We start from the raw sequence: 13,400 nt of genomic DNA on the forward strand, positions 1-13,400 counted from the left end.
ACCAAAACATTTGCTGGTAATAGCTCCTCCTTTTAAACTGTGGATTTTCCCCTCTTTTATTATGAAAAGTTACAGACTTACAGAAAAGATAAAAGAATTTACACTGTGGCATCGTGTAACTGCTCCCTGGATTCTACGATTAGAGTTGACACTTGAATGACACTGCTTTGAACTGCGTGGGCCCACTGAACACGTGGAGTTTTTTCCATTACAGGACAGTGTTTGCTCTTCCTTATGATTCTCTTACCATTTTATTCTCTAGCTTGCTTTCTTGTAAGAATCCAGCGTAGAATACATGTAACGCACAAAGTATGTGTTAATCGACTTCATGTCATCAGTCAGGCTTCCAGTCAGCAGTGGGCATTAGTAGTTAAGTTTTGGGGAAGTCAAAAGTTAGATGCAGATTTTGAAATCGTGTTCAAGGGTCAACTCTAATATTTTACTCGATTTGCTTTACCCCGTATCTCTTTGTGTAGTCGTGTCTCTGTCCATGAACACATTATTTTCCAACATCCATACCCTTCCTTTAAACACATAAGCAACATATCATTAACCAGAGTTTAATATTTGTTTATGGTTCTTTTTTTTTTTTTTTTGAGGTAAAACTTGCATTCAGGGAAAGGTACAAATCTGACTCTCTTATCTGATGAGTTTTAACACATGCGTACCTGTGCAGCTTAAGCCCCCGTCCGACGTCGGCTGTTCACGTCGCCTCAGAGTCCCGCATGCTCTTCCTAACTGGTCCTCTCACATGCCTCAGCCCCACTAGAGACCGTCAGTTTTCTGGTATTTTTTTCCAACGTGGTTTATCCTGTTCTGGACCATGAAATCATGCATTATATAGTTTCGGGTAAGGTCTTTCACTTGGCCTGTCTTTGATATCGTGTTGTCGCATGTGTCTGTAGTTCGTTCTTTTGTAGCAGTGGCTTTTTGAATATCAGTGTCAGTACTCAGAGCATTGAGTTTGCACATAGGGTCCCTTTGCCAACTAGGAGGACTGCCGTTGACCTCACCAAACCGTCCAAAGAGGGGCAGGACATTTGGATGGAGCCAGAAGGAAAATCAGGTCAATTCTTCAGCTAGGCTCAGTTAGAAAACCACCGATTCTGTGAATGATCATTGGACTTCTTAGGGTTCACTCTGAAAACATCATGTTTTCATCTCGTTAGAGGACAAGAGTGATTCCAATTGTATCTTACATTTTTAACCCCCAGTTGAAGATTCCTGTCTCTGGATCCAAGGCAGAAGGCCATCTCCATGTCAGCTCATCCAGACATGCCCCCTTTCAGAGGTATTGTGGGAAGGTGGGTGGGAGTGGGGCAGCAGGAGAACTTTCTAATGGAAACAATCCTGATTCCCATTTTCATTTGTAGTGAAATGATTGCAGTAATAGGAGTTTAAGTTTCACAGCCTGAACACCAAGCCAGTGTGTTGGCTCTTAGCTCAGTACAGACATTTTATCCAGTACAATCTACTGAATTGTCCTCTCCTATTGCTGACTGTGAAGAACTTTACAGTTACCGTGGTCTAGATCTACGATAATTGATGCTGTGTTACAGCTTCTGACACCACTGCCTCGGTAGTTACAAATGAATAAAGTCATGGGTTCCTGTTCCAGAATTATTCATCACATTCTTTATATAAGATCTCCACCCCATTAATTGGCTTTTCTTGTCTGGTTGCCAATAGCTACATTCACTCGCTTCCCCCTCGGGAAGCCTCTCTCAGAGATGCTTGCTGTTTAGCCAAGATGTGTTTTAATTCTCCAGGACAAAAGGAGCAGGCAGCCCTCAGGCAGCCCCCACCTGGTTCCCCCTGGGCTCATTGACCCCCGAGCCTGGGATTAATGAAGGAGCTGGCTGAGTTCCAGCCAAGAATTGAAGGTTGCTGTGAGTTAGGAAATGGGGAATAAGCTGCTTCGTCTCTTTCCTGGTGCCCCTTCCATTCACCTGTCATTCATTCTTTGTTAAACTTGCCTTGACAGTGATGCTGGTTAAACAATGAGAGCCCGTAATACGATGGTAAAACGTGATGTTAACATAGCCCCAATATATAATAGTGTTTAAAACTTTTAAGACATTATTCAAAAAACAACTGCTTTTTTTTTTTTTCCTGTCTTCCTTTTTTTCCCCTGACCATGTCTTTAGCCTTGGTGAATGGTTCTTTTGGTTTCTCTCAGGTGGCACCTTCAGGAAGTCTTCTTAAAGCTTGAGGATGGTCAGCAGATTCCTGTGTTCAAGGTCAGTGGGAACACTGATCATGAAGTAAAAAAGGAGTAAAGATGATCAAAAAGACTCCGCTTTCTCCAGACTCAGCCTTACGTCGTCACCATGTGCCCTCCGTGGCTGTGAGCCAGGTGTCCAGCCACAGGGGGCATTGTATGTGCCGGCCTATGGTAATTTTGGTATAATTCTAATTTGACCCCGACTATTGTGGGTTTTTTTATTTAATCAGAAATGAAAATTTTACTATAGATATATAAGAATTTATTTGAAAATTCACTGTCTAAAAACAAAGTACGGAATAAAAGGAATCAGTATCAATAAGATGGTGTTAATTTTTGCCAGCTCTCATCTTTCCTTTTTCCTCTCCCCCCACCTCCCCATAGTTTTCAGTTCCATCAATGAGAAGACCAAGACTTAACTAGCACTGAAGAGGTCTTTAATTGTAACATTAGAATGCCCTGCCCTGAATGCATGTTGCTAAGTAGCTTGTGAACATTCTCAATCCCTTTGGAATATTTTTTTTTGCTTCACTGCTGTTGTTTTATCCTATTTCTGTTTTAGTCACCAACTGTCTGCCTGATTGAAGATTTGCAAAATAACTGCTTTAATTCAGACATTTTGGAAGCTTAAAATATTTACATGTGTACATAGCATATGCAAAACTAACTCAGGAATGGTAGTTTAAAGCTAACCGGTCCTTATCCTTCTGTTTTACAAACAACCCCATATTCGAGAAGCACGCCTTTAGGTTTCACCTGTTTTATAAGGGAACAGTATTATGAAGTCGAAGATCTTCCTTCCCTCTGAACACTGAAGCTGATGAAAATCAGAAATCTGATACCTTTGCTTTGAAAAGGCCAGTTTCACCCCCTCAGTGTTATTAGGCTTAATATGGTTATAATTGCCTACAATAAAGGACATTCATGAGCTCTTTTCCTACATTCTTAATATTCGTTGGAGGGAAGCCTTTCAGAAAATATTGAGCTTAAACGTGCTGGTAGAGCGTGAGGCCTTTAATTGTTGCAAGTTCTTTCTATTCTGGAGCTTGTTTCTTTAAAAAGTATGTTCTTTGAATAGATTTTAGAGTGAAAAGTGAGTCTTTTTCCCTGAGAGCATTTTTTCCCTGTGTTTTTGATAAACATTACAGTCTGCACAGTCTTTTAAAGTAAATGGTAACGTCATATACAGAGTTTTGTGCTGCTTTATTCTTTAAAAGTTACACACTGTTTATTGTATATGTGTCGGTTTATATATTGCTTCATATCTGATTGTTCTTTAACTTTTACTTCCTTTGCTGGTTATTTTTCATGCTGTTGCCAAATCATAGAAAACCAGGGCCTGGGTGGGCCATCTGAAGTCAAAGCAAGTGACAGTTTTTGTTTCTGTAGAGTTTGAATTAATTAAGAGACTTTCTAATCTAACTGACAGGAAATAGTATTATATCATGAAAAGATCCTTGATTTCTCTTTGGAGGTCGCCATCTTGGGCACTTTTTCCAGTTAAGTTTACTTCCATGTATGTTCTGATTACCTTCTTGTAGGATTGTGAACAGGCCGGAACTTGGGTCATTGCAGTAGGCAGCCCTTGGCTTTCCTTGTTTGAGCATAGCAATGACGTGTGTTTGCAGCCCACTGCTTCCTGTGTATCCAGTCATCACTGTGACTCAGCCATTGACTCCCATGAACTACCCTGAGGACATCTTGTCATCCACATTGTCATCAGAGGAAAAAGCAACTCTTCCCCATAAGCAGTTTGAGCAAGTGCCCCTTGCATACACCCTGTAATCGACAGCACAGCCCAGGGACTGGAGAAGGGGCCTCACTAGAATTGTAAGAATTATAAAAACCGTGGAAGAGAGAGCACAGCCAACAAATCAGAAATCGCAGCCAGCGAATGGTAGTATGACTCCCGTGTGCCTCTCCTCCGCAAGACGCGGCATGCTCTCTTCCCTGCAAGTTGCTTCCCAGCTGGCATGCTGAGTGGGTGGGGAGGGACTGGAGAGTTAGAGTCTTAGGAGACTGTGCCGAAAGATCTGCGAGCAGCGGTGCTAGCGTGGTGTAGAAGAGTGAGTTCCTGTTCAGGAGATCTAGGAGTGGTGCTCTGATGGGCCTTGAGAGCTGAGGTTGCAGACAAGTGGAAAAGCCACACAAGAAAAGGCCTCAGCAGGAGAAATGTGAGCTATGCCCCAGAACGAAGATATCCAGGTTGGCCAGGGTGTAGGTTAGCTGAAGACATAGTAAAAGAAAGCCCTGGAACGTGAGTTGGCCATAGCATGTGCCAGCATGAGCATTTTGCACGTGGCTTGTGGCCATCGTAGATTCTGGGGTAAGCGTATGAGTCCACAGTTAATGAAGGTTTAAGAGACTGTGATGAATGTGTCACGACAGGGCCGATAGGACTATCAATAAATCACACATCTTATTGTCATTTATTCCATTTTTCTAGAATTGGCCTCCTCATACCTCTCTTCCCTTCAACCATCCTGCAGTCTGGAGATTTAATAATACCCGATAAGACAAGGTTTTGTTACTCCTGGTTTTGGTAAAGTTGCTTACAGCAAAGGTGAAACTGAATTACACGTACATGAAAGAGCCAGAACTTGACAGATGGTGGGGCTCTGGTCTCCGGCATAGTGGAAAGGTCGAGGTAATGCTCGAGAGGCCGCAGCTCGAGGGGTTTCTGAAGGCAGCCAGCCTTAGGCCACTTGACTGTTTGGTGTTTTCAGTTTGTCTGTATGAAAAATATGACTAAATACTGAGCAGGCACCTGCCTTACCAGTGAGGCTGTGTTTACACTGCTCGTTGGGCTGCTTGGGCAAAGCTGCTGGTCCACACAGGATGCCTGGTGACTGCGGGGTTCAAGGAGGCGGCGGAAGGATGTTGGGAAAACCTCCAGTCCCCACCCACAGGATTCTCACCTCCTTAGTAAGCTGCTCACAGCCCAGGCTTGTCTTTGGGCCGACTTCGGCCGAGCTGTTCAGTTGAAAGTACTGTCAGGAACATGTACAGAAAGACTGTGGCATTTTGCAGTCCAGGGTGGAAGAGTGGGAGACAGAAACACAGGCCTGTCGGACGTAGGCATGTCTCACGGATCGCATACAGTGTATTACATGTCTCTGTCACTGAGTGATACGCCTTTGGGGCAGAAATTATCCTTCCTTAGCTACCGAGTTCGTGTCGGTCACCTTGCAGTCTTAATGAAAGTAATTATTTACTTCCAAGTTAGTTTTATAAAGTGAGAAACTGTGGACCAGTCTCTCCCATGAATGTTGCTGCAAAATTCTGAATTTTAGCAAACTGAATCCAGTGACCTGTAGTAAGTGGTGTGCTGTATTATTTTGCACAAAGTACTGTGGTGGCCATCCCTTGGCAGTGCCCTCCTCTGTGGGAAGATTATGTGTCCCCGCCTTGAACTTAGGTGTCACCCTGTGGCTTGTTCTGGCCAATGAATTTGTGAGCCGAAGTGATAGACAAGACTTCTGAGTAGAAGTTTTAAATGCCAGCCCTTGGTTCACCATGGCCTCTTTTCTGTCTTCCCTAAAATCAGGAATGTTCTAGATAGTAGCTGCTCGGGGGACGTACGTTCTGGAATGAAGATGATATGTAACAGAGCTTACAGCTGACGCACGATGGGACATGTAGCTTGAACGAGAAATCATGGTAAGCCCCTAAATCAGGGGCCATTTTTACTTCAGCTTAATCTAGCCTATTGTAATTGTTAACATTGACTAAGAGATTTATTTCAGGAATGCAAAGTGGTTCAATACATTGATAGTGCTAAGGAGAAAAATTATGCTGCTTTTATAGATACGGAAACGCATTGACATAGTAAAAACAATTAAATGAGAATTGACAGTTCCTCTTGCAAGAGGGGCGTGTGTGCACATACATGGATTCCCCAAAGTTAGAATCTTCCTCAACTGGAAATCTACCAGAGGCTTTTCCATTCAAGTCAGAAACAAGATAAGCATACACTGTATCCACTATTATTTAACATCGTGTTGTAGCCAATGGAGTTAGGCAAGAAACAAGTGAAAAAAGCAAGAGGCCTAAAAACTAGGGAGAGTAAAGCAGGTGCTGTTTATGTAGCTGATGTGATTATTTATCTGCCAAATCCAGAAGACTGTGGAAAATCAGAGAGTATTTAGTGGAGATAGAAGGTGAATATAGAGAAACAATCTTCACATATACAGATAGTAACCAGTTAGAGAAATAATGGAGATCAGGCCCTATCAGTAGCAAAACACAAATCATTTAGGAAAAAACTTAGCAAGAAATCTGCCAAACTTACATGAGAAGTACTGGACCACTTCTGACAGATACGAGAGTAGAACTGGACAAATGGAAAGACCTACCACGTTCATGGAGAGCAAGGTTCTTCACCAGAAAGACGCCAGTCCTCCTGGAGTTAAATTTAATGTGTTACCCATAAAAATTACAGGGATTGTTTAAAGTTAGATAAGCTAATTAGTTGTAAACTCATTTGGAAGAATAAGCAAAGGTAGCCCGAAAATCCCTGCAGAGCAAGAGCAGGGAGGGCTTGTCAGACACTAAAACATACTCATAAATGAGGTCATGCAGCACTGACACGTGAAGGGATGACACGGCGACACAGCACAGAGCATGCAGAAGCATGTCCGAGCGCACAGGGAAACCTGGTCATGATAAGAGCATCTAAGGGGAGGAGTGGAAGACATCTGAAAAATGATGATAGCTGATAGCTATATGCAAAAGATAACAACCTGTAAGCTCTGTGCAAAAAGATAACATCAGATCCGTTGTTCACATACAAATTCCAATTAGATCAAAGATCTAAGTGTGAAAATGAAACCATCTAGACACTAGCAAAAATATAGGTAACTCTTAAAACCTGGAAGTAGAGAAACTTGCAACCATGAGTCACCATCTGTAAGTGATAAGGGAAATTAATGAACTTGACTATATAAAAACAAATTTCTGCATCTCTAGAAATAACAGAGCAAAAAGCAAATGATAAACTGGGGCAAATATTTACTTTTTTTAAAAAGATTTATTTGAGAGGGGGAGAGTGGGGGGTGGGGAGGGGCAGAAGGAGAAGGAGAGAATCTCAGGCAGATTGCCTGGCAAGTGCAGAGCCCGAAGCCAGGCTCCATCCTGCAGGGCTCCATCCCAGGACCAGTCACTCAACTAGCTGAGCCATTGTGTGCCCCAATATTTGCAATTTAAATCACAGAAGTTAATATCCCTAATTTGTAAAGAGCAAAAGTAGAGAAAAACAGTAACCCAGTAGAAAAATGAGCAAAAGATACTAATGAATTCACAGAAAATGCAAGTGAATTTTAAACATATTTAAAAATAAAAAAGGCTCAATCTCATTCTTAAAAAGAATGCAAATTAAAACTAATGATACTATTTTTCTTCGAGCAAATTGGCAATAATCCCCAAGTTTGAGAACCTCCTTTCTTGAAAGGCTGAGAGGAAACAGGCTCTCTTAAATTGCTGGTGGGAACACAGCGAGACAACTGTAGAGGGGAGCTTGACAGCATCTAGAAAAATGTTATGTACCTTTACCATTCGACCCACCAATCCAATTTCTTTCTTTTTCTTTTTTTTTTTGTAAAGATTTTACTTATTTATTCGACAGAGAGAGACAGCCAGCGAGAGAGGGAACACAAGCAGGGGGAGTGGGAGAGGAAGAAGCAGGCTCATAGCGGAGGAGCCTGATGTGGGGCTCGATCCCACAACGCCGGGATCACGCCCCGAGCCGAAGGCAGACGCTTAACCACTGTGCCACCCAGGCGCCCCAACTAATCCAATTTCTGAGACTGTATGCTAAAAAGCAGCTGGCAAAAATACAAAGCGCCATTTACATACTATTATTTAATGAATACTATTTGTAGTAGCAAAAAACTAGAGACAAATATAACCATATACAACCAAACTATCAACAAACTTTGAAACCTCTGATACTTTCACATAATCGAGTATATATGTATGTGCATATTGTAAATGTATGTTTATGTCTACTTAGCTTCTACTTTAAGAAACAATGGAATAATAACTGCTTTAGGGAAAGCAGACAAATGGTGAGGGCATAGGAGTAGGGAACAAGGATGGAAACTATACTTACCTGAATGTACCTTTTTTTGTAGTTTTGACTTTGAAATCATGCCGTTTAGTTTTTATATAATTTAAAAATAAAATTAAATCACAAAGGAAAACATTTTTTAAATAAATTGGAAAATATTGACACAAATGAACCTGTAGTGAAGAAATATTTCACGTGACGCTAAGACAATTCTGACTCCGCATTCTTGGTGGGCTATACTGTCATGGCAAAAGGAAACCCCAAGAAACCTTAAATTACCTTCAGTGGGCTAGTACACGTGCATAGCGCCCATTTTATTCACACACACACACACACACACACACACACACACACTCCCCTAACACTTCTCTCCACATCTGTAACTTCCATCTCCCCCAGAAAGAAACTGGGCTCTCATCATCCTGGTAAATTTACTAATTTGCTCAAGTTTAGAGCATACGACAGAGAGTTCCAGAATTGCTAACTTTAAAAAGCAAAAAAACCCTACTTTTTTTTTTTTTTTTACATTTACACCAGTAAATTTTACAAATGATGAGATGCACAGTCTTAAAGTGTACAAATCCATGTATTTGTACAAATGCTTGCACTCCTGTCATCCATGTTCTATGAAATAGTGATCATTTCCGTCCCCCAGGAAGATTCCCTCGGGCTCCCCTCTGGTCCATTTCCTGCTCCTGCTCTGACCCCAGAGAAAGCCTCGTATTGATTTTTTTCACATAAATTTATTTTTGGTGCTTGAGATTTGCTTTAAAATACCCCACACATCAATGAATCTAGATTATAAAATTGTGATTGTTGAATGTTATTGGTGGATGAGTACATAGGGATTGATTTTACTGTTTTTTCTATTTTTGTGAATTTTTGAAATTGTCAATCTTTATGTTACTTTTTAATAATTTTTTTTATTATGTTAGTCACCATACAGTACATCCCTGGTTTCTGATATAAAGTTCGATGATTCATTAGCTGTGTATAACACCCAGTGCACCATGCAATACGTGCCCTCCTTACTACCCATCACCAGCCTATCCTGTTCCCCACCCCCCTCCCCTCTGAAGCCCTCAGTTTGTTTCTCATAGTCCATAGTCTCTCATGCTTCATTCCCCCTTCTGATTACCCCCCCTTCTTCATCCCTTTCTTCTCCTACCGATCTTCCTAGTTCTTATGTTCCATAGATGAGAGAAACCATATGATAATTGTCTCTCTCTGCTTGACTTATTTCACTTAGCATTATCTCCTCCAGTGCCGTCCATGTGGCAGCAAATGTTGAGAATTCGTTCTTTCTGATAGCTGAGTAATATTCCATTGTATATATGGACCACAGCTTCTTAATCCAGTCATCTGTTGAAGGGCATCTCGGTTCCTTCCACGATTTAGCTATTTGTGGACAATGCTGCTATGAACATTGGGGTGCATATGGCCCTTCTCTTCACTATGTCTGTATCTTTGGAGTAAACACCCAGTAGTGCAATGGCTGGGCCATAAGGTAGCTCAGTGAAATTGTCAATCTTTATGTTGAGCAGTATGTCAGCGTTTGTTCAGCGGTAGTCTCCTTTCCTGAATATTAAGGCCACTAAAACTCTTTATGCTCTTTCATGAATTCTTACCGTAAACCATGAGTTTTCAAAGTAAGTGATAAATTAGTTACCATAACATCTCAGGCAAAACATCTCCCTTCTCCCCAGTATCCACATGGCCTGTCCCCCCCCTACTTTTCTCATAAAGCAAGTGATTTCATCTAAGTCAAGGTAGAAATAATGGCAGGGATTTGCTTTAATATGGTGTTTATACAAAATAGTCGAGACATTAGATCAGCAAGATTTACTCAACAGCTCAAAGAAGGCTTTCAGTATTAACCATTTTTAGTATACTAAATCCAAACTGCTGTCCCAAAAGTCTACACTTGTTTACCAAAGAATCCCTTATCAAGCCGGGGGGCAGATTTCTAATATAGGGCAGTTTTTTTAGGTCCCAATTTCAGTGGGATGATTTAAATGGAGATAAGAAAGAAACAACATAATCAAAGATACCTTAAAAGGAAACATCTAAGAATTACACCACTCTGAAAAGATATCTTAAAGGCTGTGAGCATCTCAAAGGGAAAGACAGTGTTCTATTAATAACACATGAGATAAGCAAGACAAAGTTAAAACTGTAAAAACTTCTCTCAGTCCCTAGAAAGGGAACTTGAAGCGAAGTATAGTGAAATACTTTATTGAAATTTTAACATTAAAGAGGGTCCTATTGTGTTGGGTTTCTTTATCTAGAAACACAATTCACTGTGGAGAAAATGGAGCAAAAGCCGAAAGCTTTGGGGGCGTGTGAAGGGTTCAGTATTCAGGACGCATGTTCCGAGGCTGTCCAGGGGCCTCGCTCAGAGACCCATTCGGAAAGTGCTAGTTGTTTAAGACCCCACCTGGGGCTGGTGGAAAAGTCTTGTAGGATGGTGGTTAGAATCTTGTGTTGGTTTTGTTTTTTGTTTGTTTTTTGTTTTTAACCAGCAAAACATTTTGTTGTTGTTTTTGCAAAAAGCATTTTTAAAAAGTTAAATCACTGAATTTCCCTTCTGTTGCTGTATTGGTTGGCATACAAGTTATATTACTTGTCATCTAAACCATTCCCCATGTGAAACTAGAAACTTGAGTGGCTTCCCTGAAAGGTATTCATGAAGTTTTCACTTTGTAATATTAAGCAGAAAGAAGGAAAATGCCAGATTTGTCCATTACCATCCAATTGGGAAAAAAATAATGTGCTCTTTTCTAGAATACATTTAATGCACTTTTTGCTAATTCTGTCTCGTTCGTGTGGTCCCCACTGATTTAGTTTTTATAGCCCAGTTAGCATCTTTCTTTGCCCCTGTACTGATTCTACTAGTAAACAACCACCCAAATTCTCCCAGGTTGCAAATGCAGATGTTGACGGCAAGAGCATGGTGGTATCACAATGAGCACAGACTAATCACAAGCGATGTGAAACGGCTACTCTACTGATGGTACTTCAGGAATTACGGCTTTATGAGAAAGTTGCTCTTGCCGGGGGCAAGAGGTAATAGTTGAGTAGAAGACAAGACTAATTCCTGTCCTGGTCCTGACATCGACTTTAGTATCTGGTGGGTTCTATATTTCCCAAGTAAAGACCACTATTGAAAATTTAGCCGAGAGAAAGAAATAATTACGGTATTATAACCATCATCATAAATTTTAGCCAAAGATCGTCTTGTGTCACTTGAAAACTTAAGAGATTTTTAAAACCTTGATTTTCCTTTCATCTGGACTTGCGGTATGTCATTCCAGGATATCTGTCACGCAAACTTCAGCAGTTTGACAACTCCTTTACTGCTGTTAGTACTGCACACTGCACTTACGGGGTACGGGACGTGACTACACCGTGTGTCCTCAGCGCGTGCCTGAACTCAACAGGAGGCTATAAAGACTCGTCTGTGTTCAGCAATACTCAACTACTGCGTCTGTTTTATAGACTCAGTGTAGACAAAGCCACTTTTAGGGACATTTTCAGAACATTCATTATTCAAAACAAAGCAGCAGGGCTAAGATGGAGTAGATATGCTTCTCCTTGGGATTCTTCCCACTAAGTACAGCTAAGAGCCCTGGACACATATAAAATAAAAATAAGACAGTTCCAAAAGATGAAGAGAAGAATGCAGATTGGCCGAGGACCTTGGGAATAACACAGCAGTGAGTTCCCTGAGGTTTGTTGTTGCTGTTTGGTGGTGGTGGTGGGGTTGTTTGTTTGCTTTTGCCTACATATCTCAGGGTGTGAGTAGAATGAGCAACCCAGAAATACCAATGGGAGCAGACAACAGAAGCCAGAAGCCAGCTGTCAAGCCAAAGGACCAGAAAAGGCAACCTATAAAGGCAAAGAACTGTTAGACAGTGATTGCCAAACACCATGGAAAAACCATGGCCTCAGTGCCACCCTGTCCGCAAAGGCCGTGTGGAGAGCCTAGACTTCCTCCCTTGCTTGGCTGTAGTGTGGTCTCCCCAGCCCAGTCCCCTGTTGGGGTGGCATAGAAGATCTAGGCGGGCGCTGGGGCTTTCACTCCTGCCCCATGGTGTCAGTGGAGGCCACATGGGGAGCCTGCACTTTCACCCCCCTCCAAAAGGAATAAGGCCTTGGTATTAATGGAGCCCATGTTCTGCAGGAGGAAGCAGTAATGAGGCACCCTGTCCTCTGCCTGGTGTCAGAGGAGGCTGAATGCTGAGTCTGACCCTTCACCTCCACCTGGCAGTCGTGAGGCAATAGAAGGACCCCCACTTTGCCCACCTGTGTGGTACCGGAGAAGGCCTGCTAAAACCAAAGATTTAAATAAGATCCAGAGTCTCACCCAATGTCCAGTACGAAGTCACAGTCATACCGAGAACGAGGAATCTCAACCCAAATGAGAAAAGACAACAGATACCAACACGGAGATGACACAGATGTTGGAATTACCAGCAAGGATATTAAAGCAGCTATCAAAACATTTTTAAAAACCTTCAAAGAAAAATTATGAACATGCTTGAAGCATGAAAATGGTCTCAGCAAAGAAACAGAAGAATTGAATGGAAATCTGAGAATGGAAAAATAAAAATCTCACTGGATGGGCTGAACAGCAGAGCGGAGAAGAAAAGAAAGAATCAGGGACTCAAAGATAAAATGGAAATGACCCAATATGAATAGAGACAACAGCCCAAAAGTACCTATGGGTCTCTAACAAAAAGATCTAACATTCATGTCATCAGAGTCCCAGAAAGAGGAGAGAAGGTGGAGGTACAGAAATTAAAAAAAAAAAAAAAAAAAAAAGGGGCTGAAAAGTTTCTAAATTGGCAAAAGGCATAAACCTATATATTCAAGAAGCAAGGTGAACTCCAAACAGCATAAACCCAAAGAAATCTATGAAAAAACAATCTTCTGAAAACTAAAGACAAAAAGGCTTGAAAACGGCAACATAGAAACACCACCTTACCCGTAAGGGAAGGGTAATTCAGATCATAGATTTCTCCTTGGAAACCATGGAGGCCAGTGAAATGAACAAAATTTTCAAGCACTTTAAGAACTGTCAATTCCGAATACATCTGGTGAAATTAT

The 13,400-nt window shown here is 41.5% G+C and overlaps 1 protein-coding gene across 14 annotated transcripts in view; it reads left to right on the top strand.

Moving 5' to 3' along the window:
* The window catches only part of LOC100466176 (cytochrome c oxidase assembly factor 1 homolog), a 99,809-nt gene extending 86,624 nt beyond the window's left edge, over positions 1-13,185 (top strand). For 10 of the 14 annotated variants that reach the window (XM_034665589.1, XM_034665592.1, XM_034665584.1 and 7 more), the window contains 2 exons: positions 1,215-1,291; positions 2,180-2,964. In XM_034665589.1, coding sequence (XP_034521480.1) covers positions 1,215-1,291; positions 2,180-2,279 — 177 coding nt within the window. In that variant the 3' untranslated portion in view covers positions 2,280-2,964. Of the gene's footprint in view, positions 1-676; positions 1,184-1,214; positions 1,292-2,179; positions 5,885-11,211; positions 11,422-11,605 lie in introns of those variants that run through there. The other 4 variants (XR_004626956.1, XR_004626957.1, XR_004626955.1 and 1 more) reach the window with 4 other exon arrangements.
* The last annotated feature ends 215 nt before the right edge of the window (positions 13,186-13,400 follow it).

The sequence above is a fragment of the Ailuropoda melanoleuca genome, chromosome 1, assembly GCF_002007445.2.
Source record: "Ailuropoda melanoleuca isolate Jingjing chromosome 1, ASM200744v2, whole genome shotgun sequence".
In the NCBI taxonomy this organism is placed as follows: Eukaryota; Metazoa; Chordata; class Mammalia; order Carnivora; family Ursidae; genus Ailuropoda; species Ailuropoda melanoleuca.